This window comes from Lepisosteus platostomus, chromosome 9 (genome assembly GCF_059453375.1).
Source record: "Lepisosteus platostomus isolate fLepPlt1 chromosome 9, fLepPlt1.hap1, whole genome shotgun sequence".
Classification (NCBI taxonomy): Eukaryota; Metazoa; Chordata; class Actinopteri; order Semionotiformes; family Lepisosteidae; genus Lepisosteus; species Lepisosteus platostomus.
Window position 1 is genome coordinate 8046162 of NC_142619.1, and position 27076 is coordinate 8073237.

Sequence of the window (27076 nt, forward strand, 5' to 3'; positions counted from 1 at the left end):
CGCATTAGAAAAATGTTTTTGTTTTTATATCAATTTTTTTGTTATATTTATTATATAGAGGTGGGTAAAATGGTGACATCAACTTACAGGTTACAGGTGTTCTTGTCAGATCTTCCAGGACTTCTCTAATCCCTGAGAACACGTCAGATTACGACACGTAGAAACAACTCTCGAAATCGGCAAAGCACCCTGTCATTCTCTCAGGGTAAACACATTTTATACCTACTATAGCCCCTTGGGCTGTGGTGGTAGGGTAGGGTGAAGTTTTACTTTATTTTAGCTGATGTGTGGTGAGCGTTCTGGCGCACTATGGCTGTCGTCGCATCATCCAGGTGGGGCTGCACATTGGTGGGGGTGGGGGGGGTAATGGAGTCCCCATTACCTGTAAAGCGCTTTGAGTGGAGTGTCCAGAAAAGCGCTATATAAGTGTAAGCAATTATTATTAATTATTTCTTGTCATCACTGTGAAGTGATCTTGGAGGGCCGTCCTGAATGTGCTCTTGAACATATACAACGCCCCTCAGACAATGGCTAACCCACTCCTGAGTGGCAGACAAGCAATATAAGAATGATGGGGATTAAGCTATAACCAGCAAATTAAACTGCTGTCATTTTTCGCACCACTGTGTACATTTGACGGTGTGTCTTAATATCAGTTGTTTTACACGTATGCTATTGAAGATCATGCCGCATGTTTTGATTTGTTTTTACTCTTCTGATAATAGATTAGTTTGTGCTCTTATGCATTTTTACTCTTTGATGTTATAAAATCCTAGTAGTAATTACAGCTTAATGCTTCTAAACATTAAGAGCAATTTTTACCTCAGTAGGAGATACAAATACTTGATAATAGATCGGAATAGATAGGTAAGGAGTGTCTCCTTTTGAAAAGTGCCCAAAGGCAGCATTATTTTCTGTTACTTTAGTTGCTGTTTAGTTTATTTTCTCTCAGGAAAACCATAAAACCCAGAGTCTTACAAGAGAAAGTTACATGCGAGATAAAGATGGGATTTTTTCAAATGGACAGTTGTGGAGAAAGTTAAGTGTCATGTCAAAGTGATAGTCAGAACTGCATACTGCTCTGTGATTCAAGTTACACGCTTAAGTGCAACATTGTAAGCAATGCTGTTAATTAATTAAATTTTAATGATAGTTCAGTTTTAATATCTTCTAGTCAAATGCCTTTTAATACCTTTTGAGCATTTTATTTTTATTGTAGAATGCTGGGTGAGGTATGGCCATAAAAGATCAATCACTTTCAAAAGTGCCTTAAAGTCACAATTGAAATGATTGTTTTCTAATGTGATATGTTTCTGAGCCACACTCTTTGTTGCTTCAGTTTGCAAGTGCTGCTTCTGTCCCAGTACTGATGGACTTAGCTGTTTTTCTCCACACAGGAGCTTCACCGACGGTTTGAAGGTGCCCCTGAATCCGCCAAAACTAAGGCTCTGCAGACCGTCATTGAGATGAAGGTGAGTCTGCATGCAAGTGGGCAGCCCAGCAGAAGGGTTTAACATGTTGCTATACAGTATATCTCACACACACATTGATCACCAGGTGAAAAAAAGACTTAATTCACTCCAACTACTCACTTACAGGTCTTTATAATCAATATGCCTGTTTCAAATATAACATTTTCCTCAAAGTGTGAAATATCATCCAAGATATGTTTTTCCATTTCCTTACTAAAAACACCAGGAGACCGGTGGGATCCTGGTAATCTGAGTTTTCTCCTTGCTTGTTTGCTTCCTAATTGGATTTTCAGTATAGGCTGTTCCTTAAATGAGAACAAACTGGCAAATATGATGCTTTAGTTACACTATCTTCACAGTGTTAAGCCCTAAAATTTCTCACATGGAATCCAACAACCCATAGACAGATTTTCAATTAGGCAGCTCCTGTTAGTTAGGACAGGTTGTACCACAGCTCTAATTAGAACCTCTCTGGATTGGCACTGAACTATCACCAAGTGTTGACAATTTCCTTTCTCCCTTTCCCACATTAAATCAGAGATATTCTTCTGATTCAGGCCGCTTAATAAGATGTTGGATTACACAGTATGGTTTGTGTAGGTCCTTGATAATTTTAGTGGATTGCCTGACTGTGCTGAAGGTATGCCTACTAAGGGAAAGAGGTAGTGACCTATATTTGAGGGTGTTTAATGTGTGGGGTACTTGGAATTGAGCTTTCAGCTAGGGTCTCGAAAGGAGTCCCAAGGTTTATCAGACTGGACCCATACAGCGAGAGCAGTGTTGACATCCGAGTCCTCTCTCTGTGTATCTGTCCCAGGACTCTAAGATCAACTCCTTGGAGCGTGGCCTGCGGGACCTGGAGGAGGAGGTTCAGATGCTGAAGTCAAATGGCGCCCTGAGCACTGAGGAGCGGGAGGAGGAGATGAAGCAGATGGAGGTGTACCGCAGCCATTCCAAGTTCATGAAGAATAAGGTAATGGTGCACTGAATGTGAATCATGGTTCTGAAACAACTTTGCGGAGTAGGCATTCAGTTCATCAGTACTGCCATGTTAAAATAGCTCTGAGTAATAAGTACTCTGATTCAAACCACTAAGGGAGGTGAATGGCTTCCCTTTTCATCTGTCACATTCTCCACTCTTACCCTGTCAGAATCCAGTTCCTACTTTTCGTGTTTTTTAGGAATTCTGTTTCCTTCTAAACTAGCCTGCTCCTCTCACCCTGTTTCTTTCATCAGAAGCTCTTTTGATAAAGTTCATAAGGTGTCAGAACTGTGCTCTGAATTGTTTGTGCATGTGATGTTCAAGTTCCTGACTTCTGTTCCATTTTTATTTTCATGTTTTTCTTTTTATCCTTGGGAAACAACTGCAGCATTGTTTGACGCCCGGTGGATGCTTGCTGGATTGGAAATTTCCACTCAAATAGCCACCTACGTTGTTGCGTTTTTTCCTTTTTCAAAAAAATCGTCCTTGTTATTGTACAGTTTAGTTGTAGACATTTTAAGAACTTATGTTATATGTTGTTTCAGATTCTTATAGCTCTATCTTACCAGAACACATCATTTAATGAATCATTAAATGTTGTTAATGTAATGCAGAAATCAAACGTTTGTTTTGCTTGTTTGATGCCTGTAGAAGTGTGCCATGCCATCTGATCAATTATTAATTCATTTTTAATTCTTATTTGGCTGATGTTTTTTAATCCAAAGCCACTTACGTCTTTGCCCGTTTTTACAGCCAAACGTTTTACTGAAGCAATCTAAGTGGCATTGTTCTCAAGTACAGCCAGTACTCCTGGGACTAGGAGCACCTGCATTCAAACCCACAGCCTTCCAGTTATGACTCCAGAGCCCTAACTGGTGCTCTGCACCTGACCTGAAGTCCCACGCCAATTAAAAAATGAAGTCACCTTTAGCTGTTTCTGGCACCTGAGTGCTAGAGCTGCTTGCTTGGGTGGCCCAGTGCCTGCTTGGTGGATAAGGGCTGGCTTGCTGCTGCCCTGGTTCTTGTTGCAGTAATACTGTAGTGACCCCTGTCCTGGCAGGTAGAGCAGCTGAAGGAGGAGCTAAATCAGAAAGAGGCCCTGGGGGAGGAACTGAGAAAGGGGGCGGCTGACCTGCAGCTCGAGGTCTCTGCAGTAAGACTTCCTGTGTATGCGGCGCATCATGGGAGAGAGAACAAGTGCCAGCTCTCTTGCTTTTTGTTCATGGAAAGGAAGAGCTCTGCCTTCTTACTGAGGAATAATGTACAACTCTGAGGTGCATTCCATTTCCTTGCATCTATTGGTGTACAAAAAATACAATTCTCCTAATTACTCAGTGTACCACGGTGAAAAACGCAAACTCCTGGGAGTGCAGTTGCCAAATTTAAGCCTCGTCTGGGTCTCTTTCCAGGCCTGTGGGGTTGGCACGGAACAGCACTGGGACCGGCAATGTTCCAGTTATTTAGGTCACTAGACACAGTGTACTTGTTCTCGTCTGGTTTAGCTTTTCATTATGAAACAAGAGAAATAGTTGCATTCCTGAAACGAGGCTAAAAATATCTGTTTACTCAAGACCTTGCATGGTACACGGAAATAAGAGTCTGACCAAGCATCATGATATTTAAAAATACAGCACTAGTCAAAAGAAATGAGCGACCTATAAAAAACAAAGACATTTTACGCCTGCTTATCTGTGTTTCAGTGCAGTTTGTGAATTTACATGCAGTCTAGTTTATTGCTTGATCAGGTTGCTCATCTGGGCAGATGTCTCCCAGGCTAGGAAAGCAGAGCTCTCCCTTGCATAAGTTAAGTGAAGCTGGCATTCTTCTCATGGTAGATTTCTTAGCACTTTCTCTGTTCCTTTTATCTCTCCCTTTCTCTCACGCTGATAGAGCTGTACTGTAAATACTAATGATCACTTGGCTTTTTAGCTGCTTCTTGCTGTGGTATCACAGCTTTTCATCGGTGAGACTGTAGATTCACAGTAGATGTCTCCTAATGTGTGTGTCCTGCATGTAATAAATTATTTATTTGGGGCTGTATTTCTAGACATTTGCCTCAGCAGTGTCACTGTTTAATTGCTGTTTTTAACACAGTTTTAAAATATATTAGAAGAGATTTGGAAATCATATTGTTGATTTTTTTTAAAAAACCCCACTCAAACATGAATGAATATGGCCTAATCAAGTTTGTTTGGTTTTTGTGTCTCTGTATTTTTGTCTTTTATTTTCAGCTTTTTCTAGGTTTATTTAAATTTTTCCATACCTGGGAGGCCTGTACTAACAGACTTCACAGAACTGACTTTTTGGGGAGTGGGTCTTGATCCCAGTCCATTGTGCTGCATCGTCTTTAATGACAGTTATATCATATGCTCAGCCATATTCATTTCAGTTCTGGGTCAGGTTAACTTTTAAAAATTGATGTGCATGAGGTTGCAGTTATTATATTTTAAATGTTTAGGAATATTTCTCTCATTGTATGTAATTAGAAGACCAAGCTAAAACCATATTCTTTATAATATACAATTCTGCTCATACTACATCCTATTTAGAAGTATTTTCGTATACAGTAAGGCATCCTGTTTACAGCAGAAGAGGTGGATACTAAAGATGACATTTCATCTTACATGTAATACTATGCATTTAGAATTGGATTATTTAATCAGTGGAATAGTATTTCATTCTATGCATCTGACTGAACATGAAGATACAGATGTAAAAGAGTCCCCTACTGTATATGTCATAGGTTTCCATATCAGCATGAGGCACCTCCCATTTCTGATGAAGATTCCTTCATGTTTTTGCTTGAGATGTACCAAATAACCTCTTCATTTTACATTTAAGATCTAGATGATTCTCATTTCTTACCCAGAATCAATCTTAAAATTTTCAAAGTTTAGGTAATGAATAAGGAGGCTTACTCAAAATAGGAAAAACATCACATTCGTTTGTCCACATTTGAATGTCACCACAGATTTAGGAGTAAAGTGATTTTGATCTTCTGATTCTCTTTTCAACACCAGTTACACCCCTGCTCCTTCACTATCTTACTGTTTATTAATTGTTGTTAATTGATCAGTATGTGCCCCTTCAAAGCCATGTCCCAGGTTTTGCTTCATATGACAGTACCAAAAATCTCTGTAGCCTGGAGATATAAAAACAGTGGAGGAAGTCTGGAAGTAATATTGAATCACAACAGCCCCCTGTATTCCAAGTAATGTTTACCTACCATTCATCTTGCAAGTCTTCCCAAAGAGACACACTCTAGCATCGTTACATTTCCTCAGGTGACTTTAAATCTCTGATCAATATTCGTGTCACAGTTACGCACAATATAACTGGAATTATGTCTGTATTTTTTTATTCCAAAATATATGTATAAGTAACACATTGTTGAGGAACTGCTACTGTATGTATATCTAGAAAAACATTCTGTTTTCACGTCAAACTATTTTTGCTGGTTCTTACGTGACTGCACCTCACAGATGAGTGAACCAAACCTTTGGAGTTTACAAGAGAAAATGGTTTTAAGAAGTCAAGAACTAAGTAATACATATATTTTTATTTTTGAAGTGTTTTAGATCTATAACATGGTTAGAGATTTCTAAAGCCTCTTGCCCACACTGGAAGGGTTTCTGAAAAGTGGCTAGAAAGCTCAGGGATGCTCTCTTGAAAGTGAGTAAGACATCTGCAATTTTGGTAGGGAGTTCAAAGAGAAACTAATACCAGGCCAGTATACTCTTGATCTTCTCTGGTGCCTCTGGACAGTTTTCGAAGATGTTACAAACTTTATCAGTATAGCTGTCAGTATAGCTCAGACTTTTCCTGGTACGATCTGGCCTTGGAGACAAAGTGGGCCGGGTGAGGCAAAGGGATGAATCCTATCGGGGTGCTGGTGTGGGTAGCTGAGAAGTGAATCGGGTGTTGATGGGGGTCCGTCTTCACCCACTGCAGATCGACCAGGTGAAGCAGGAGTTGTCGCGGAAGGACACGGAGCTGCTGGGTCTGCAGACAAAGTTGGAGACGTTGACCAACCAGTTCTCTGACAGCAAGCAGCACATTGAGGTGCTGAAGGAGTCTCTTACTGCCAAGGAGCAGAGGGCTGCCATCTTGCAAACTGAGGTACGTCCAGACTTCTTATTGGCACTGGGGGCACTGTGCTGCTTCTAACTTCTTGTTTATTAACGCACCCACTTTTCGAAAAGGGCCTCTGGGCTTGTACAACCTGGCCTGCCAAAAGTCACCCCTTATTTCAATTGGTGCTCATTTTATAACCTGATCTGGGGTGTATAGGTGCTGCTGGTGTATAATATCTGTCTTATGTCACCAGGCTGTGATGATTGAAGTGGCTCCCTCCCTAGGGATAACGCACTTTGGTATTCTTTGAAAAGCTCTTTATCAAAGCAAGGATTCGCATTTTCCTTGCGCTGACTGTGCAACAGTGCACTTCTGACTGAGTGGTTTCTGTGTGAATGATTAGGTTTTGCAATTAATTTAAAAGGGCAGCATACACCAGATGTAGAAATTCTCTTAAGGCCAAAGTTTCTGCTACTCTCATTTAGGTATGAAAGACACAAACAAGTGTATATAGAAAAGAACAAGTTAAAGGTTGATTCCAGGCTGAAAAGAAGAAAGGAAGCAAAACGTTTTGGCTGGGGAGCCCTCACACCCGAAGAAGGCTCCACAGCCGAAACGTTTTGTTTCCTTTCTTCTCTTTTCAGCCTGGAATAAACCTTTAACTTGTTCTTTTCGATATGTTCCTTTGCAGCCTTCGCATGATGACACAGCTACTGTACCTGCTTGAACTAATATATATAATATCACTTTGTCCACCAGTACATTTTGTTGTATGCTGCATTATTCTGCTATTTATATTGTCTTTCTTGTATCTGTAGTCCACCAGGTGGAGATGTTGTGTTACCAAGTGTGTAATATGATTTTCTCATTTTCAATATTTATTTTGCGTTTTTATGTTCATTTTGGCTTCAAAATGCAATATTGAGTAATTGAAATGAAATGTTAATAATAAAGCACTTTATGCTTTTTTTTTACATATTCAGCAGCTCCATACTGTCTTTTATTGTTTTAAATATAGCAAAGCTGTTGTTTTTTTCCCAGAAACCTGTACTCTAGAGTTCCTCCAGATTTTATGAAAGCAAATTAAACTGTCAGAACAGCGCTGACAGTTTAATTTGCTTCCTGCCCCTGGCTTGACTGGGTTCTTTTTTATCAGCAGAAGAAATGGAGCAAACGTTATGCTATGCATTTTCGTGGAGCTAGCTTTGCTGTTCATTGCATTAGAGAAGGGTTCTGCATTAATGGGACCCATGAACTCAAAGAGCTACTACATGTTGAGCTGCATGGAGCAAATGAGGGGGAATTGTACACTCCTTTTGATTCACTTAGAGGAGCGTTGAGGAAAGCCTGCCCTCACAGGGCTGTGAAAAGCTGACTCCTGGCCATGCATGTTGAGGAGCAGAGAGTTTCCCGGTGGCGACTGATTGATGCGGCTCTCCACTGAAGCGCCCTTGTTCTCTCATTGAGCTCGGCATGGCGCAAGAGTGCAGAGTGCCCTGCCACTCAACAGGCCTTTGTGAAGGACTGAGCTCATCCTGGCCTCTCTGCTGTGTAGAGGCTGACAGGAGACAAGCTGAGCCCAGTGATAGGAAAGCACTTTTAAAACAGCAGAACACAAGACAGCTCTGCAATAGAAATGGGATATTCTGCCCACCAGAGACTGAAATTCTTTCCCTACTGACCCAGGCATGTGATTTTAAATATTTCATTGTATTAGCTGCCAGTTAGTTCCATGCATAAGTATTACAGTGTACGATATGAAAATAGGAAAAAAAGGCTTTTTCTCTGGTGTCAGTGAAGAAATTACATTTATCTGTACAGAGCTTTTAACTCAAGTTAACCTTTTAAAAATCTAAAATCTGATTTCTTTTAAAATCCGTCCATTCAGTAGATTCAATCAGAGCACTTTAATTTAATTTTGACCGTCTTTTGTGAAGATGATCTGGGATTAGATAAATAGGGGTAGTGAAGTCTTCTTCTGAGTTTTGAATTGCAAACACAGGTTTGCCAGTGAACATTTAGAGGCTGACTTAAAGTTGAAATGACTGTTTTCCCTAAAGAAATACCCACCCAAAGTGTTGACATTATTGGAGCTGTCAAGAAACAGCTGTTTTTTTGGATTAAGTTGTAAGTCACCGAATTACTGTGTTCATATGTTCTTATGTTCTTATAAGACTTTTGCTGCACCTTTACAGGGCTGAATAGTCTAATATTTTTCTAAGTCTTCACAAATTGTTTTTTTAAAAGTGTAATCCAGTGTAAGTTTTACCCAGTGGTGCAGTATTTTGATATATACATTAAGACCAGGTATGAAACCTTTTGAAGCAAACATTAAATATTTGGAATAAGGAAAAGCCTCTTGTTGCTAGTGCTACGCAGAACAAGGGGCTAACATAATAGTGTTAATTCCCCCCTAATAAAAAACCTTGAGGAAAATGTGAATCAGCTGCCTAGTTGAAAAGGAAAACAATGAGATAATATAATGTGTGCTTTTGCTTTATGTTCATTACTTTCAATAAATATAATGTTAAGCAGACCTGAACGACTCCCATAAAATAAAGATGTAATTGAAATGGCCTTGTCCAGAACTGTTTCTTTCATTGCACAGTCTCGGATACAGGCAAGTGCAGTCCTTCCTGTGAAATGCATGTGGTTCCCTTCCTGTGCTTCTTTCTGACTCACAGATTTCATGGGAGTTGCATCATTTGGGCCCAAATAAGTGCATCTGGATATGAGGCAAAGATGATTAACCAAGCAGCTATGTGGGACCTATGATCTTTCATTCATATTGAATTTAATATATTATTCTGCAAGAGCATATTACTTTTTGGTCATGACACCTGTGTGAATAAAACAGTTCTATAAGCTTTGGGAATGCCTATCCCCCATTCTCCCATTGTTCTCTGGAGAGGTTTTCATATAATTTGTGGAAAGACAGGATTGTACAGTACACTCCTACTAACAAAGTTTGAAAAGCTGGCATCCTTCATTTTTTGAATCCTTTGGGAGCTGTCGTAATAGTGAAGGCAGACATACATGGTGAGCAACACAGAATCTAAGATAAGTCTGAATGTTTCTTTGAAAAATTACTGATAATCAGTGATTATAGCACAGATACCCCAAGCACAAAGAGCGGTTCTAAGAGTAAACTCAAACCGAGAGTACAAAACATGGCCATATTCCAGCAAGTTAGTGCAGAAAGTATAGATGATCGCAGTCCTCTGGTTGCGACTGCGGTTCTTGAGTAACAGTGCAGATACAGAAGTGACATCTTTCAAAGCTAGATAGTGTAAAACGTGGCTGCGGTAGAGGTCCGATATTTTTAGTGTGGCGCAGATACCTGCTGTCTAGGCAGTGGCGTTGTTTGTGTTCGGTGTCCGTGAGTGCCGTGAGTTGGATTTCTTATGTCAGTGAGGATGTTGAGCGTGATAGTAGTAGCAATTTAGAAGGAGGACTCACGCGCTGAGACAGAGAAGTGACACCACCTCCCTCTGAAATCTAGACCGTGTAGAACTCTTCCACTGCAGAAGACTTGTCATTAGGCATGGTGGAGTTATCTAGGGAGGGCTGTCTAGAGAGAATCCCAGCAGAAGCATGTAGATCTGCATGCCTTAGCCTTGTCCCTGGCAGCGTCCGCAAGCTTTGTTGAGCTGTGCTCTGCGCCGTTGGCAGGTGGATGCCTTGCGGCTGCGTCTGGAGGAGAAGGAGACCATGCTGAACAAAAAGACCAAGCAGATCCAGGAGATGGCGGAGGAGAAGGGGACGCTCAACGGGGAGATCCACGACCTCAAGGACATGCTCGATGTCAAGGAGCGCAAAGTGAACGTCCTGCAGAAAAAGGTGGGCTGTCAAACTTGTGACACATCTGTGTGCGTGAGAAGGGAAGAGGGAAGATGTGTTCTCCACCCTGTGGTGGAGTTTCTGATTTCTGAGTACAAAGTTCCTATCTGTTCACATCCTGTAACAGTTTTCACAAGTTCTGATTGTACCAGAGGCTCTTCTGGAAGGATCTGTCAACATTAGTAATTGTATTTAAGAATATAATGCTCTTACCCAAAGGGTTGTGGGAGTATGGAACCAGCTACCCAGGTGTGATCATTTAATTATCTGAGTAACTGAGTAACTGTAATGTTCTTCTTAAAAGGATATAGAGGTAACATACATGGTCAGGCATATTTTCCAGTGAGTTATTTCCTTTAGTAGTGTTTGCAATATACTGTAGGTAGTCTGTAGTTCAAAGTAGGTGGTCAGACAGTTTATTTATATTTTGTATTAGGTACGGTTTGTTGGTCTGTAGTAACCTTGTTATTAATCTGGCTACCCCTTCACATTGGTGGGCCATGACACTAGACTGAAACTGGAATTTTCCAAGCATTGACTGAGCACTCACCTTCTTGGCGCAGGCTTGCAGTGATGTCAGCAAGAGACATGCTGCTCTTCCAATCAGTGCTGCCTCCCCTGTAAAGCACTGTAGCACTTGTAGCATGTCAAGAGATGATTGGCTCTAAAAAGTGGACAAGCTGGAAGAGCATGAGCTACTTGAACAAGTACAGGAGCTGTTGCTAGAAAGCTAGGTCGTTAAAACATTATGTGAGTCCATTGGGGTTCGGTATATTGTAATATAGAACTGTTGATTCCATTTTTTTTATAAAAAGGGTTTGTACACTTTCTTGTCTATTTAATAATCAGGATTTTCATGTTTAGTTTATTCAGAGCTTATGTTAAAAAAACATTTTTCACAAATGATATTTTGTAAAGGTATGCTCATCCTTTATAGAATAAATTGTTCACTCATTTGGTCCAGATGATGTTGAGAGACCCTTTGTGCACCTGGGCAATAACTTCTGCAGTTAGTGTACAAATTACCTTTTTGATCCACCTTTCTCTTGATGGTTTGCGGTTTTCAAATTGGAAAAGCATTTCCATAACTTTGCAGGTTGTAAGAGAAATAACTATATATATATACGGTACACTGAATATTACTTCAAAGGTTCAAGTGGGAAGCTGTAGACAAACAAGTAGTTCAGGGGTCTCAATCTCAGGAGGCCCTGTTTCTTATAGTTTTTACAACCACATTCTCAGTTACACAGTTGGTCTAATGTTTTAACTATCTGCCCAATTGGAGAATAATTTCCTGTCCAGAGTGTGAGATTTATAGCAAACCAAACCTTCACTGAAGTAAATGTTGTGTTACCAACTGTTAAAAACCTTAAGTAAGATTCTTTAAGACTAATTTAAAAAGAATTACATTATTTGTTTAATAATCACATTTTTTAATTAACTACTCAGTTTAAAAAAACTCCCTGTGTCTCCTGGAAGTTTGTGATTGAGACTCCTGAAGTAGAGGATAAATACACACCTCTATTTAAGAAAGAGTAGAAAGAGAGACAAAGTTCAGGCGTCAAGGTGTCATGTAATGATCTAAAACATGTTTTACATGCTTTGGTCCCATAAGTGTTTTGTTGAACCCCATTGTCTACAAGTTCAAAGACATCTGGTCTTGTTTGTCTTGAAGTGTCCCATTAGAAGGTGTCCTTAGTGACCCTCATTCTTTCATAGTAACTATATGTGAGTGAACTGGTTTTACAAAATCACCTTTCAGCTTTTATAGTAAACTTCAGAAGACATTGCTTGTCTTCCTGACATATCCAGGGGTTTATATTTTTAAAGAAATACATGAAAACTAAAAGGCCTATTCGAGGATGGGTTAGAAAGCTTTTAAGACAAACAATAGCTTGTCATCTAATGTAGAACAGCTGCACTGCAATAGCTCTGCGCGTTTCATTGGTTTTCTCAAAAACCTCTGGCTGACACTAGAGGGCACTGTGTTACTAGTTTTCATTTGCTCAGCTGCAACCTGCTGCTCTTCCGAAGCTGGTGTTCTGCCTAGCTCTCAATAACCATTTCAAAGAAATATGTGGCAATTTAATGACTAATGTGGGATATGGAAGGGATACTTTTGAAATCTACGGATACGGTCTCTTTATCCCTGTGAAACACCCAAAAGACTTTGTTAAATTCGGCACTATTTTAAACTCAGATATTTCTGTTTTTGCGTCGCAGTGCTTCATGCAACTTTTTGCCTTGGTATTTTCTCCTGATATGAAATGACATGTTTGTAGTCAACCTGGCATTGAAGGCTCCTAAGAAGGGTTTGGGAAAAGGAATCCGGCCTCCCGGTTTAAAGGACCCTCCGCCAGGTGTGGCACCATTTTTTCCCGGTTTGTGCCCCACGACTGTTTCCTAGCTGAGTGGAGAAAAGCGGCCCCATTGTATGGATCTGGAAAGCTCAATGAAGCGCTCAGCAACGGGTCATTTCAGACGGCTTGTTTCTGCCTGTTCCTCGTCGACCAGCCTCATTGATTTTTTTAATAAGATCAGAAGGGTGCGCTTAACAGTGCGTTTAATTTGCAGATTCAGAAATCTTCCCCTTTGCAGGGCCGGGTGTCCCTTGGCGCCCGAGCGGAAACTTGCCCGTCGGCTATGGCCTTCTGTTGTCCGTAGGACACAAAATGAAAGTGTAAAGTCTGAATGGGTTTCGGCTTTAAATTATTTGCCACAGATGAAATGAAAAGAAATGAAGACTTGTAAGACCTCAGTAATGTTGTGTAAAAAAACAGTTTATGGCTGAATGTTTGGGACCCTTTTCAAGAACAGCTTTCATTTCGCACTCTGAGGCCATTTTTGTATTCATGCACCAGGGTAGGTTATATAAGCTCATAAATAACAGGACTGAAAAATGAAGGAATTCGCCTCAAGAAAATAGAAGCAATATTTTCTTGTCTGTTTAAGTAATCTTTATGTTAACCTTGAAACACATGCTTTGTATATCCATTAGTGAAAGGTATTCAGTCCCAAAAATGAGCTGGCAGAGATCTTTGCATAACCTGGGTGATGTTCAAGAGAAAATTTCGAATTTCTTCTGGTGGGGTTCACCGTCCAGAGATCCTAAAATCCCAGTGCTCGTCATCTATTTACAGGTGATGCCACAAACCCTGATGAAAACGAATCTAGGATTGTCTGGTGTTAATTTAATTCTACTAACCTAGGACTGGCGCTGATTGGGATCAGTAAGACTATGCAACAAAGTGCATGTCCAAATTGTTGCAGGTTAAAAATGCAATGGATAATTAAATATTTATTAGTTTCTTCTTGGGTACAAGACACCCCTATTTCTTCATAATGGTGTTTTGCAACTACATACTGTGTTATCATATACCTTATACTGCTGTATCCTGCCTGCTTAGTTAGTCTTGATTCATGTAGCACATAAAGATGCTTCACAGGTACACTGTATTCCCAGAAACTTTTAAGTTGTCAAAGCCACCTGTGACATGATCGGCATTTAAATAATACTTGTTTGAACTTGCCTTTTAGTATATAAGACCAGTCTCTTTCGGGAGTGTAACAATCATGTAGCCCTCTTTCGGGAACAGAGTATTTCTGGGAATATGGGAATCTTGAAAGAAGCAAGGTCAGCTGGTTATTTATTCCTGAGGCAGCAGTGAGCTGCTTCTGTAGGGTTTGTTGAAGTATGGGGACCAAGGTCGTTGTTGGATGTAGGGAGAGATCTGATATTTGTAGCGATCCAGCTCTCCCAGCTGGGAAGGCTCTCTCCCTCTTTGCACAGTAACATCAGCCACCCCTGGATTTTCCCTTTCATCTCTATCTACAGAACAGGCTGCGACATGGTCCCTGGCAGAAAGTGGATTAGCGCTGATTATGTTATCCAGAATGAAATCCTCCTGTTATCCTGCCTCTGGACAATTCATATCTGAGAAGATGATAATTGGACTATGCAGGATGGTGCCTCCTCTGAGACAGCCTTCCATTTTGTTTCACTTGTAGATTTTTTTTTCGCTCCAACCTGACTTTGGCTTCACAGGCCATACACAAAGTAATAAATTAATGCATCTATGAGTATAAACAAATAGAAAAGCAGGCACTTCAGGTGTGAAGCTCCCTCTTCGTGGAATTTTCTTCTTTCTGCTTTTCAGCATGGAATTAACCTTTACTTACTTGCTTATTCATTTGCAGCTCCCTCACTGACACGGCTCCCAGTTTGAATATTTATTTTGAAATCGCAAAAGTAAATCCACCTTTACTTAAGCCAGGACTTGATTATGTCAGAACCGCAATTTACAAATTGTAAACTTGACGTGTTAAAGTTATGACATCTACCCAGAGGATACCTACCTTCTAGATTTGAGCTTATAATGTGCTTTTGACAATGTAGCCAAGAAAATTTAGCAAAACCCTTAAAGCAATGATATGAGCTGTTAATAGGTCACTGTAGTGCTTGGCAAAATGTTTTGTGATTGCTGTTGCTATTTGCTTGCTTTACTGTTTAAGCCTTGTAATGTTAGAGCACTTAGAAGTGCTGAACAAGATCATTCAGACAAGGAGGCAGGTTACATGAAGAGAGAGCAATGAATCCAATGCCACCAAAAATGAGTGTGCATTTCCTTCTGCTCTTTTCAGAGAGAGTTATTTTGCAACCAACAATACTGGCGTTCCTTCTTTCGTAGAATCTAAGCAGAAAAAAAACCATATGGTAATGAGCTGCACTTTAAATCAATGATAACCCGAATCTCAAAAAAGGAGAAAAAAAATTCTGTCCTTCAGCAGTCACGCAGTCGAAAGCAAAAAAAAATGAAAATGCTTTTGTCTGTGACTTGAGGAAGTTTACAGAACTTTTTTTAATTAATTAGAGATACCTCCTGCTCACAGCACAGACACAAAGAGATGCCTGCCTGGCGCCCTGCCAGTTACCTGTCAAGTCTCCTGGATTTGTAGTTTTACCATCGCAGCTCATTTGCATTACTGAGCAAGATAGAATCCAGAGTGCGCTTGGTGGCTGTTGGCACTTCTTAGAACTCAAAAATCCGAGATGTTTTTAGTTTTATCTTATTTATTTGAAGTTAATTTTGCTGAACTGACATTAAATGTAGCTTCAAGCCAAATACAAAACATGGATTTCTGCACCTATACGTTTGTCTTTGAAACATGTCTTATTGTGAAGGAACACGGCTTTACTCATTTGATCTGTTTCCAACAATGTCGCTCCTGTAATTTTGCTTTCTGTGAAAGTACATCCTAGTTTTTATGCATCTAGTTCTGTGAAACCATATCATTCAAGCTTACTTTCTTAGGCGGTAATGAAACAGGAAACTTTTTTTTATATTTCATACTAAAGATCATCATAATGAGAAATTATTCTTTTATCCTTTTAGAAATTCCAAGCGCTTGTCATTGAAAATGGAAAATGTACTGTAGTATCTCTAGCAAAATAATGGAAAAGGGCGGTAATAATTAGAATGATCTAATTCAGCCACACCTTCTTTTACTCAGTCAAAATTGCCCATGACCTTATCAATATGTAAATTGTGTAGTGCACTTGGATGCATAATACAAAAAAAAACATGTTGAATTGCAAATCATTAATAATGCATTTTTTCAATTGTCAATGAAAGTATCAGTTTCCTTTCTCTGCAAGCCAAAGTGTATCTCAATTCTGCATTGAAACAACTGCAGCTTCTTTGTACAGTAGGTATCTTTTAATTTTATGTTGGTGCATTGAAAAAATAAGCAGAAAGCTATCATTCTGTTCATACAGCTCTTTTAGAGAATGGGTTTTATCAATTTGTGTCTTGTTGAAAATTTGAAAAAGTTAGAAGAAATTAGAAAGAGATTTACCGAATTAGTAGAGTTAAAACTGGATATTAAAGCAGTGCGGTACCACCTAAACATTTCTAATGCCTTGAAAATTAAGAATACAAGGGGAGACTTTTTGACTGTTAACCTCTCCGAGTCAAAAAATTAGCTGCACATGAATGTCAACCTCCTCTCTTGTGATCTAAAGTAAGTGACAGTTTCAGTTAGTTACCTTCCAACAACAGAGTGAAGGAATTTTTAGCGTATCACAAGAATATTCTTTGCACACTATTCTAGTTTTGCTTAAAACGAAAATTATGACAATGGCAGGCAAAAACAGAACCCCCCCTCCTGTTTTTGATGATGGAATACCACAAGCAAGGAGGAGAGGAGCGAACAGAAGCACAGCTGTGATTTAGAAGTGTTAAGGTTTTTCCTGCAGCTGCCAGACGTGACAGGCTGATTCTCCTAGAGACTCTGACACATCAAGGATGTAACGGTGATTAATGAGGGCTGCACATGAAGACTTATTTAACCATTTTTGTGCTTTTTTGGTAGTAGTGTCCTGAAATATAGTTTTTGCAAAGACATTTTACGAGGTCTTCACGGTGAAATAAGTGATGGCAGAGGCGATTTCTGTAGTGTCTGGTGGTCTTGGTGGTGGAATGGATGTGCTGTTTTTTTCCCTTCATTGTATTTGAAGGGTTAGGAGCTAGAGGATTTAGTTAACACTGTAAAAGTCCGATGTATTGGAAAAGCTAAACACTTTCCATTACGTGTACTGTACACGAACGAGACAAAAATGCATGCCTCCATCCGCTTTCTTTTAGCAAGAGTGTGCAGTAGGCCAGAGCCTGTCCAGGAAGCGTAGGGAGGCTTGATAAAACTGATCTGTCAAATTTCAATTTTCCTCCTTGACCACTGCCTTTGGTAATGTTCCGCCAGACTATTTCTTTTACAGAGTTAATTAATTTTTGAGGTTTCTTTGTTTTTTTTGTGCTCTTTTTCAGCTGTTTTGTTTTGCCGCAAGAGTTTTTACAGAGGCTGTAGTCCTACACATGAACGCTGAAAAAGTATGTTTTTTTTTGTGAAAGTTCCTCAACTATTTATTAGTGGAAAGCAAAAATTCTTTTACATTTTCCCCCCCCAAACTAAAATACAGCGCAAAAATAAACCTCACCTCACATAGCCACCCCGTCACCTGTCCTCCATCCGCCTCACTGGTAACTAACCCCAAAATTTCAGCCTATGATCCCCCCCAAACTTGTCCACGTGTGATTCGTAGCTGAAAGATGAGCATCCTGAGGTGGAAAGGATCAGGGTAATGTGACAAACTAATACAGAGAACATAAATGAAGTTTGAGAAGGGTGAAGCTTTGGGATGCCTCTTGGGTATGAGTTTGATGACGTTCAGTGTAAGACTTCCACAAAAGTGTTTTTCCATGCTAGAAAAACAAACTTGCTTGTTGTTGTTCTCTTGCTTGTTTCTCCATTTTCAGATTTCTCTGGGCTGTACAGATTCTGGAGCTGGGTAACATAAACAGCGGTATATTTTCCCACAAGTCAAGGGCTTCCTGCTTGCAATCATTTTGAGGCACACGCCTCTTCCATTTTAAAGCAGGCCTTGTTGCTGAGACATTGATCCTTTGAGTACCAATGTGATGTATCTATTCACACACAGGTCTTAGTTTTGTCTGGGCTGCATTTGAGTGTGTCCTGAAATTTGCAATTTAGGAACATAGGATCTATTAATGATGCCAAACAGTGAAGTTCTATCTGTATCCTCTGGGATATCAGGAATGAACAAACCATGCTTCTGTCAGTTAACCTGAATGCTTTGGGGGAAACGAAAAGCCCTTTATAACCTCTAGAGTATGAGGGTATTTATTTAGATCCTACGTGATGTCCCGTATTGGTATTTACACTATAACTATTTGCTCTATCAATTCTTAGTGGTATTTTCCAAATTCCTTGGAAAAATAAGATCCTTTTCATCTGATCCCAGAAATTTCCCTGTCTTTTACAAATGTCTCTAATGGCTCTTGTGCAGTTATCAAAGGCAGAAATAAAATTTAGCACAGAAGCAAAAGAATTTAGTCATTACAGGACTCTTTGGGAGAGCGAATTTACACAGAACTTATGGCTTATGTAGTTTCCTCATGTATAGTTTAATCAAAGTCTCGCTTGGTTTCTCCTCAGTTTAGATCCCCCATTTCAGCCAGCAGTCACAAGTAACTGCTGAATACCTGTAACGTGAATATCATCTTACTTTGTTTTAATCTAAATTAGAGATAAAGCTGATATTAAATATGCAAAGAAGTATGTATCGCTTGTACTGCATAGGAAGTGGTTGTAAAAAAAATCTTCTTTTGCCAAGCTCATTAATTTAGGAGCCAGAACTTGGAAACATTGCTTATACCCCATTATTTCTTAATACGTGGTGTCTAATGGAGTAGAAAGTGTATAGCAGCGTTTCTCAAAATTTCCCACTGTGCATGTACAGAAATACAAAAGTTGTGCCAACACATGTACTGTACTCTATACTGTATGTCACTGGCTCCAGAGTATTATTGTTAATATCAAAAGCAAAACTTTTTTCAATTTTTAACTTGAGTTTCCTTCAAAGTGCAAAGATATCCTGTCAGGAATTGATGACAGTGAAACACAGGGCTCTTGCTGAGGCTCTGAATCCTTACCTTAAAAAAGAAAACAAACTATTCACAGTTCCCACGTGAACAGCCTTGGAGTATGGTTCTAATACTAAGGCTCTAAGATAACTGTTTCATGTGTACACATTGCATGTAAAACACAACACACTGATTACTCCACAGTATTTATATATGAACTGTATTTGCTGTTTATTAATAAAGTATATATAAACCTTTTTAACTATTGATTTTTAGATTTGTCTCATACAGTACGGGACTTTTCCAAGTCTGAAGGCCCAGCACTGTGCCATGATTCACTGGTTGAGAATCATTAGACTACAAGACATTCTTTGCTGCCAAAATCCTTGTTTAGGTCCTAGTTTGATTAAAATCTGATTAAAATGTCTTCAGGTTATTCCAAAGAGAGCATATAATGGTAATAATTCATATAATTCAAAGTTTAAAATGAAAGAAAGAAAACCTACACACACTTAAGATTTCATGTTCCCCCTTGTTAAAAGTCTTATTAAACAGACTGATTATTGGAGTCATGTTTGTGTTTTTTACGTCTGTCAGATTTCTGTTTTTTGGCGATTAAAAAAACAGAAGCTTCTATTGATACACGTTTATAAGTGGGGTTTGTATCCTTTAGAAAGTTCTTCATGCATCTTGGCTCATTCCTTAATAGGGCAATGTTGTTTGTTTTGTTGTTTTTTTTAGAAACTGAGCTGTTGAGAGACTTAATGTTGTGGTACTGAATTCCATGCGTGAATAATGTGAGCTGACCGTGAACAAATTCATTTTTAACAAGTATAAAGTTGTTTGCATTTCAATTGGACATACATTACCTGGCATCTTCTGTAGAGCTTAAGAGATTAAAATAAAAACAGCTTTCTTGTGTCTGTCCTCTCAGTACCCCGAACATTTCATTTTATGCTTCTTTAATAGCACTGTAGTCTATACAAAGATAGTATGCATAGGTCCCCACACTCTGCTTAGTGGTAAGGTGGAAGCCAGCCAATGTGTGACCTACTTTTGAAAGCTCTTATCTTCTTATTATGTTCTCAGAAGGAGACGTATTCCCCTCTCTGCCAGTGGTCCTCTTATCAAACAGGTCAGAATATGTCACCCAAAGAAGGCTCCACAGCGGAAACGTTGTGTCTTCTCTTTTCAGCATGGAATAAACCAATTACTTGTTCCTTTGTATCCTACGCATGCTGACGCAGCTACCCACCTGAACTAGGTCAGAATATGGCTGCATTATTTTAGTCACCAGTTACAACACTCACTATCATGAAGATGCAATTATATCCAAAGGTAATGAGATTAAAATCAACAGTTTGACGGTGACAAATGTGACAAGTGACTAGCTGTTGCAATGATAGCCCAGGCAATTTTGACTCATTCTTGCAAACACAAGAATTTTATTCTAATTCTTATTTTGTTGCTTTATACTCACTAGAGACTGGCGTTTGTTGTATTATGGGAAATGCAATAGTGATTTTCTAAAAAAAGTGGTACATGAGTAATAATAACAGTAGTAGTGTATAAAAAATTAAACTGCAGTTCTGTGTATTAACTATCCATCCATCCATTTTCTAACCTCTACTTCCAATTCAGGGTTGGAAGCCGGAGCCTATCCCTGCAAGCAATGGGATCAAGGCAGGATACACCCTGGGTGGGACTCCAGTCCATTGCAGGGCACACATAGACACAAATACAGATACAAACACACAGACCTAAGAAGGCACAGGACAAGAATCACAGAAAAAACTGCCGTGAGGTCAGAGTGCTTCAGGCAGTCCTCACATTATTTTCATGTACTTGACATGACATCACAGCAGCTCCTCTCCCAGCATTCTCTCCCACAATCCGCTGTGTAGTGTTTTCTCTTGACCCACTTATCTTTTTAGCCCTGCGCAACGTAAATTGTACGCTTAGATATTTTGGCTGTTAGACAGGTCCAGTGGTTCATGTACAGTCTGATGACAGTGTAAAGCCTTACCCACCCTCATTCCGCTTTTGCCTACGGCATAAAAATTCCTGAAAGTCATGGCAAAAACAATTAAAATAACTCCTTCAAATGTATCCCTTCTAATTGCATTAATTTGTATAGGACATAAATTCCTATTAAATTCATTATTTGGATGGACTTCCTATAATTGAAAATAATGATAAAATATATATTTTAAATTTTAATTATGATTAGATTTCTGTATAATATAGGGTAGAAATAGATGTACTAAGAACAACAATGATTTGCTGTCAAGTATTTTTATAGTTTGAATTGGCCAGACCTGAGGAGTCAGTAACAAGTTGTCAAAACTGACACGTTCAAGAATCAGCTGGTTTTCAGTTTACTTAGCTTTTAACAGTGAACTTTGTGGGTCAAATGGCTGCCTCCTGTTTGTAACCCCTGTAATGTTCTTAAAACTTGAACCACACTCTAAACAAAATGTGTAAACATAGTATTTGTTGGTTGCTTTTTGTTGCAAGTGGCCTCTTCCCTTATCAGAGGAGATTCATCATCAAAATCATATAAAGTCCAAATCTTATCAATCACTTACATTTCCTCAATGCTCTTGAGGCTTGTTAAATAATCTATTTCTGATCTGAATGAGAGTGAGTTGTCTCTGGGTCGTTTGTTACTTATTTCTCCAACAAAAACAGTAACACAGTTTTGTTTGAAAATTAACATGGAATAGGAAGACTAGTTTGTCTAATAGCCCTTACTGTTGGTTCCTGTCAACTTGAAACATTTTCTAAATGCTTATGCTGAGATAAACTGTAATTTTGAACGTTAGATTCACCTTTAGCCTGCAACAATAATTAATAGTAAATTGATATTGAAATATTTTTGTGATTATGATATTTGGGTGGCATATTGGGACAGTGGTTAGCATTGCTGCTTCGCAGTGCTGGGGCTCTGGGTTCAGTTCCAGACCTGGGGTGCTATCTATGTTTCTATGTCCCCCCTGTGTTTGTGAGGGGTTCTTCCAGGTGCACTTTTTTCCTTCTGGAAAAGTTGGCCCTGGTGTGTGTGTCTACTGTGCAATAGACTGGTGTCCTGTCCAAGGTGTTCCCTGGCTTTCGCCCATTGCTTGCTGGGATAGACTCCCGCTCCCCCATGACCCTTAATTGGAAGAAGTGATTATGAAATGTATGGATGAATGATATTTGGGGAAAGGAAGGAGTCCTGTGCATTTTGTTTGCCCTTTAATGTACATGAGGTAACCTTTTTAAATAATTTAAAATGCAGGATTATTTTCAGTCACAAATGTTGAATTGTTGGACTATTTGGTAGCTCCCACCACTCATTTTTGCAATTTTCAAAGCTGTTAATTGGCTTTAGGCTTCTCGTCCTCTCATGAAGTTTACCCCACATGGTTAAACTATTCTTCCTCCCTTGTTTAACAAGGGAAGTCTAAGAATAAACACCTCAACTTGTGAGGAATGTGGAAATGACTCTAGCCAGTTCTTAACCATAGACAAAGCAAGCAAACAAAGTGCAGTCTATTCTCTTAAAAAAAAAACTTTTTTTTAACTTTGCAGTTAAAATACCTCTTTTACCACAAAGAGAACAGATGGAACATCTGTCAAAACATGTCTGAAATTATCTAAAAACACAAACATTACCATATTTTTATTATATGGGATACAACTTTAGTTGTTTGAACCGGCACAAACTCATTATCACATTACTTCTCACTTTCCCACTGCATTTTTATTATATGAAAACCTCTGCCAAACAGCTATCCTTTTAATTAAATTCAGAAGTTTACAATACGCTATCTTTTCTGCAATCTGTTCTGGAAACACAATTACTAATTTTTCCTGAAAATAGAATTTTCAAGGTTTTTCTTTGAATTCATTAAAAACCAGAAACATTGCAAAGCAGTCTCTGGCAAGTGCTGAAAGAAATGCAGGATGACCTGCTGCTCCATGGTGGTACAGTATCTGTTTCACTGTGGGAAAATGTGTGCGCACCATCCATCCATTTCCTAAGCACATTATCCAATACAGAGGTGCCGGGTAGCCAGAGCCTATCACAGTCTATCCAATACAGAGGTGCTGGGTAGCCAGAGCCTATCACAGTCTATCCAATACAGAGGTGCCAGGTAGCCAGAGCCTATCACAGTTTATCCAGTACAGAGTTGCTGGGTAGCCAATGCCTATCCTGGCAAGTACCTGGTATAGATACATTCTGGACGGGATGCTAGTTCATTACAGGGTACACACAGACCCAAACACAGGGCCAATTCTTCCAGAGAGCCCAGAGCACCCAGAGGAAATCCATGCAAACATGGGAAGAACATAGAAACTCCACACTGATAGCACCCCAGGTCTGGAGTTTAACCCAGGGCCCCAGCGCTACAAGGCAGCAATGCTGGCCATTGTACTATGATCCAGTCCATATATGTGAGCCATTCTTTAAGTGACCTGCCGATGCTATATAAAGACCGAGCTCTTTTTTTTCATTAACTCACTAATTTATTCCTTTATTGATTTTGTATCGATGCTACATACTCCGTAGTTGAAATATTGAGAACCTCCTCCTGTGTGGAATCACATTGAATGTGCAATTGAATCCATTACAGACTCATGTGAAAGAAGAGTTAGGCATCACACTTGGTAGAATATGTGACCACATCCTGTTTAAGCAGTTCTTATAGCTTATATTTTGGCTAATAGTGACAGGCACAGTGATAATTGGACAGAATCCTAAAGGTGGTAACTTTTATAGATCACTCCTAAATCGGCAGTTATCTTAAAGGATTAGAACAAAGGTAACCTTGATCTTTGTTTTGATTTGTTCAAATGAATTACCGCTAGCCAAATGTGCTCTGACAGGATCATTGGATGTTGCCATTTGTAATTCAGGAGATTCCTAAATTGCTTCACTGAACCAATGGCCTCCATAAAAGGTTATTAATTAAAAAAACAAGTTGTTTTTATATTCCTGAGTCTTTAGGAATTGATGCCCTCTACAACCTGGATTGTGTCTTACTCAGACCACTTACTGACCAGTCTAGTTCAACACTTGAGGAACAGTGTTGTAAGAGAAGATTAATGGAAAAAGAGGAGAAATCCTCTGAACTCCTTTCATTCACCAGGAAAGAATGATTTATTAACACAAAGCTTTTTTAAGACTATAAATCATTTTAAAGCCATTTATCAAACCAGTCCCAGTTTAATTAAACGGGATGTGGGTAAATAGTCAATCTCTTCTCTGAACTGTCCGTCAGTGATGAATGGATTAATTGTGCAAAATTCCTGTCTTTGTAATGGTGATTTATTGCTCATTATGAATGCTTTGTTTTCTGCACCATTAAGATAAAAAATGCTGTTACAATTTACTGTCAGAAGAGATGAAGATCGCTGATTATTTTCGCTTCTCATGTAAACCGGTTATCTTAAATCCCAAGAGTGGTCCTCTCACAAACCTAGATGTTTTTATTTCTCGCTGATAGGCCTGTGGTCATTTTGTTATGTAAGGTTTGGATTAATTAAGTAATATACAGTGCCTTGCATAAGTTTTCTCTCCCTTACAATGGTATTCCAAATTTATTAAATTGCAAATGATCTGTATACAGATTTTTAAAGAGAATATTTTTAAATAAAACTTGAAGTCTGAAACCAAACAAGTTTTTGGGTTAATAAAGATAAATGACAGCAAAAACTGCAAAAACAAATCCAAATCTAAAATGTTGATTGCATATGTGTTCATCCCTTTTGACATAATAAAGCTGAATTAGTTCAGGTGTGTAGAGTTATTTAAACAAGGTTCAGAATTACTTTAATGGACTCTGTGTGCAATAATGGTTCATGTGATGTCATAATAAATGCACCTGTCTCTGTTAAGCAAAGATTCAACCATGAAGACCGAGGAGATATAAAAAAAAAACTAGTTGTAGAAAGGCAAAGTGAGAAGGATATAAGAAAAAATCAAGAATATTGAATGTCCCTTTGATCACGGTGAAGTTGATCTTGAAGAACTGGAATGTCTGCTTACCACACAAGTATTGCCTAAATCAGGCTGTCCCCCCAAAATGAGCAGACAGATATGAAGGAAACAGGCTAGGAATGCATTCCTCTGACCATTGATGACTAAAAGAATTACAAAGATCAGTGGCTCAGATGGGAGAAAATGTCCACGGGCCAATCATATCCCGACTAATCCACAAAGGGGGCTTTGAACTTTTGAAAGTTTACAAACTAGAGGAGACCATTTTGTCCATCTAACCCATTTGGTAGTTAGTAGTGAATTGATTCAAGGATCTCATACAACCATTTGTTGAAAGAAATGTTCAACAACATTGCTGGGTAGCCTGTTCCATTCTCCCACAACCCTATGTGTGAAGAACCGCCTCCTGTTCGGCCTTCTGGTTAATGGTTTACTTTTCATTCTGAAGAAATCTTCAGGGTTAACTTTGTTGGAGCCTTTGAGGATTCTGAATTCGTGTATCAGGTCCTCTTTTTTCTTATCTAAAACAAAAGTGGGCGGTGCAGTGGCTCTGTGGCTAAGGATCTGCACCTGTGGCTGGAAGGTTGCCGGTTTGTATCCCGCGGCCGGCAGAGGAATCCTACTCCGTTGGGCCACTGAGCGAGGCCCTTAACCCCAACTGCTCCAGGGGTGCTGTATAAATGGCTGACGACCCTGCACTCTGACCCCAAACTATCTCCCTGTCTGTGTGTCTGTGTGTCTCATGGAGAGCAAATTGGGGTATGTGAAAAGACAATTCCTAATACAGGAAATTGTATATGGCCAATAAAGTGATCTTATCTTATCTTTTGTAGTCTTCTCTGTTGAAAACTAAAAAGTTCAGTTCCCTCAGCCAGTTAATGTTAGACATTCCTATAAGATCCAGTTTATACATTGTCTGGTTGCTGGATGGATGTCTGGATGGATTTAAGAGCATCAAAATCTTCTCAACAACACGGTGGAACTATTGTACACAGTATTCTACATGAGGCTTTATTAGGACATTTTACAATTTCCACTATATGGATCTGTAAAAATGCATCTAAAATTGAAGGCAACAAAATACTGTAGTGAGGTTGCAAACGTGGCAAAAGGTTTTGTAGTCTGACAAGAGAACATCACTCTGTCAACACTCTACTTTCAAGCATGTTGATGGCACAGTTACCTTATAGGGCTGCAGCACAGCAGCAGTGACTGGAAAGCGTGATAAGAAGCGTGTGGGGAAAATGGATGGAGCAAAGTGCAGGACAGAACTGGAAAGAAAACTCACCTTTCAGCAGGACAGTCACCTAAAACACACGGCCAGTATAACCCTGAAGTGGCTCAAATGAGTCTTTGAGTGACTCAGGGCCCAGTCCTGGCAAGACATGAAAATAGCTGTCCATGATCAATCCCCTACTGCCTTGACATCATTCCAGTGTGCAAATTTGCTAGAGAGACTCACAGCTGGAATTGCTGTCTAAGGTTTTCCACCAAGTATTGTCATTTTTGATTAAAATGTTAACTGAATAATCATGTTAAATTGTATATACATAATTTGTAATTCAAGAAGGGACATACTGTAATTTGAAGGAGTGAACACATTAATACTACAAAGGCTGGTTGGAAAGGATACAGATGTCAACACTGGCTCCTGTAGGACTGGGTTACTGATCCTGAGTTAAATTGGATATCAATTTCAAATTAAGAAAAGAATGTTGATGTTTACTTGAGTAGAGTTCATTGTTTATCAGCATGGGGTCCTGTGACATCATTTGTGAAGTTCCTAGCGAAATAAAATCTCAGATCTAAACAGGGCAGCTACAGATTCGACCTGTCAGCTTATTGGAACAGAACAGTTACCAGGTCTTTCTAAGTTAGAGTTCCTGGAACTCTAGGTCAGATTAAACAAAAAACATTGTCATGAAGTCAATTGAATATTTTGTGAAGGGGCGTTTCATATGCAGCTGCCTGTGTTTGACTCCCTGGTAAGGATATTGTGATTAATGACTTGTTACTGAGAAGAGCAAATAACACAATGATATACATCACCACGTGCTGTTACATCTGTTTAAGTAATGTTCCTGTCAATTTCTTTTCATCGTTCACATCCCAACAGGTCTTAAACTTACACAACAGTATTGGACTTCCCCATGTTTTACCATTTTGGATTGCATTTGTGCAGAAAGCATATGTCCTGAAGGCTGTTGTTTTTCTGAGATCACTCCATGTAGCTCCAATGTTTTTCTTCTGTTCCCGATTTGATAGACATGTCTGTATTAAG

General features: G+C 39.2%; 1 protein-coding gene across 13 annotated transcripts in view; it reads left to right on the forward strand.

The window, feature by feature from the left end:
- LOC148654505 (ELKS/Rab6-interacting/CAST family member 1) overlaps nt 1–27076 on the forward strand; it is a 341414-nt gene that overhangs the window by 92536 nt on the left and 221802 nt on the right. For 9 of the 13 annotated variants that reach the window (XM_088646780.1, XM_088646779.1, XM_088646777.1 and 6 more), the window contains exons 4-8: nt 1398–1472; nt 2290–2445; nt 3515–3598; nt 6406–6573; nt 10201–10368. In XM_088646780.1, coding sequence (XP_088502906.1) covers nt 1398–1472; nt 2290–2445; nt 3515–3598; nt 6406–6573; nt 10201–10368 — 651 coding nt within the window. The remainder of the gene's footprint in view (nt 1–1397; nt 1473–2289; nt 2446–3514; nt 3599–6405; nt 6574–10200; nt 10369–27076) is intronic. The other 4 variants (XM_088646783.1, XM_088646786.1, XM_088646787.1 and 1 more) reach the window with 1 other exon arrangement.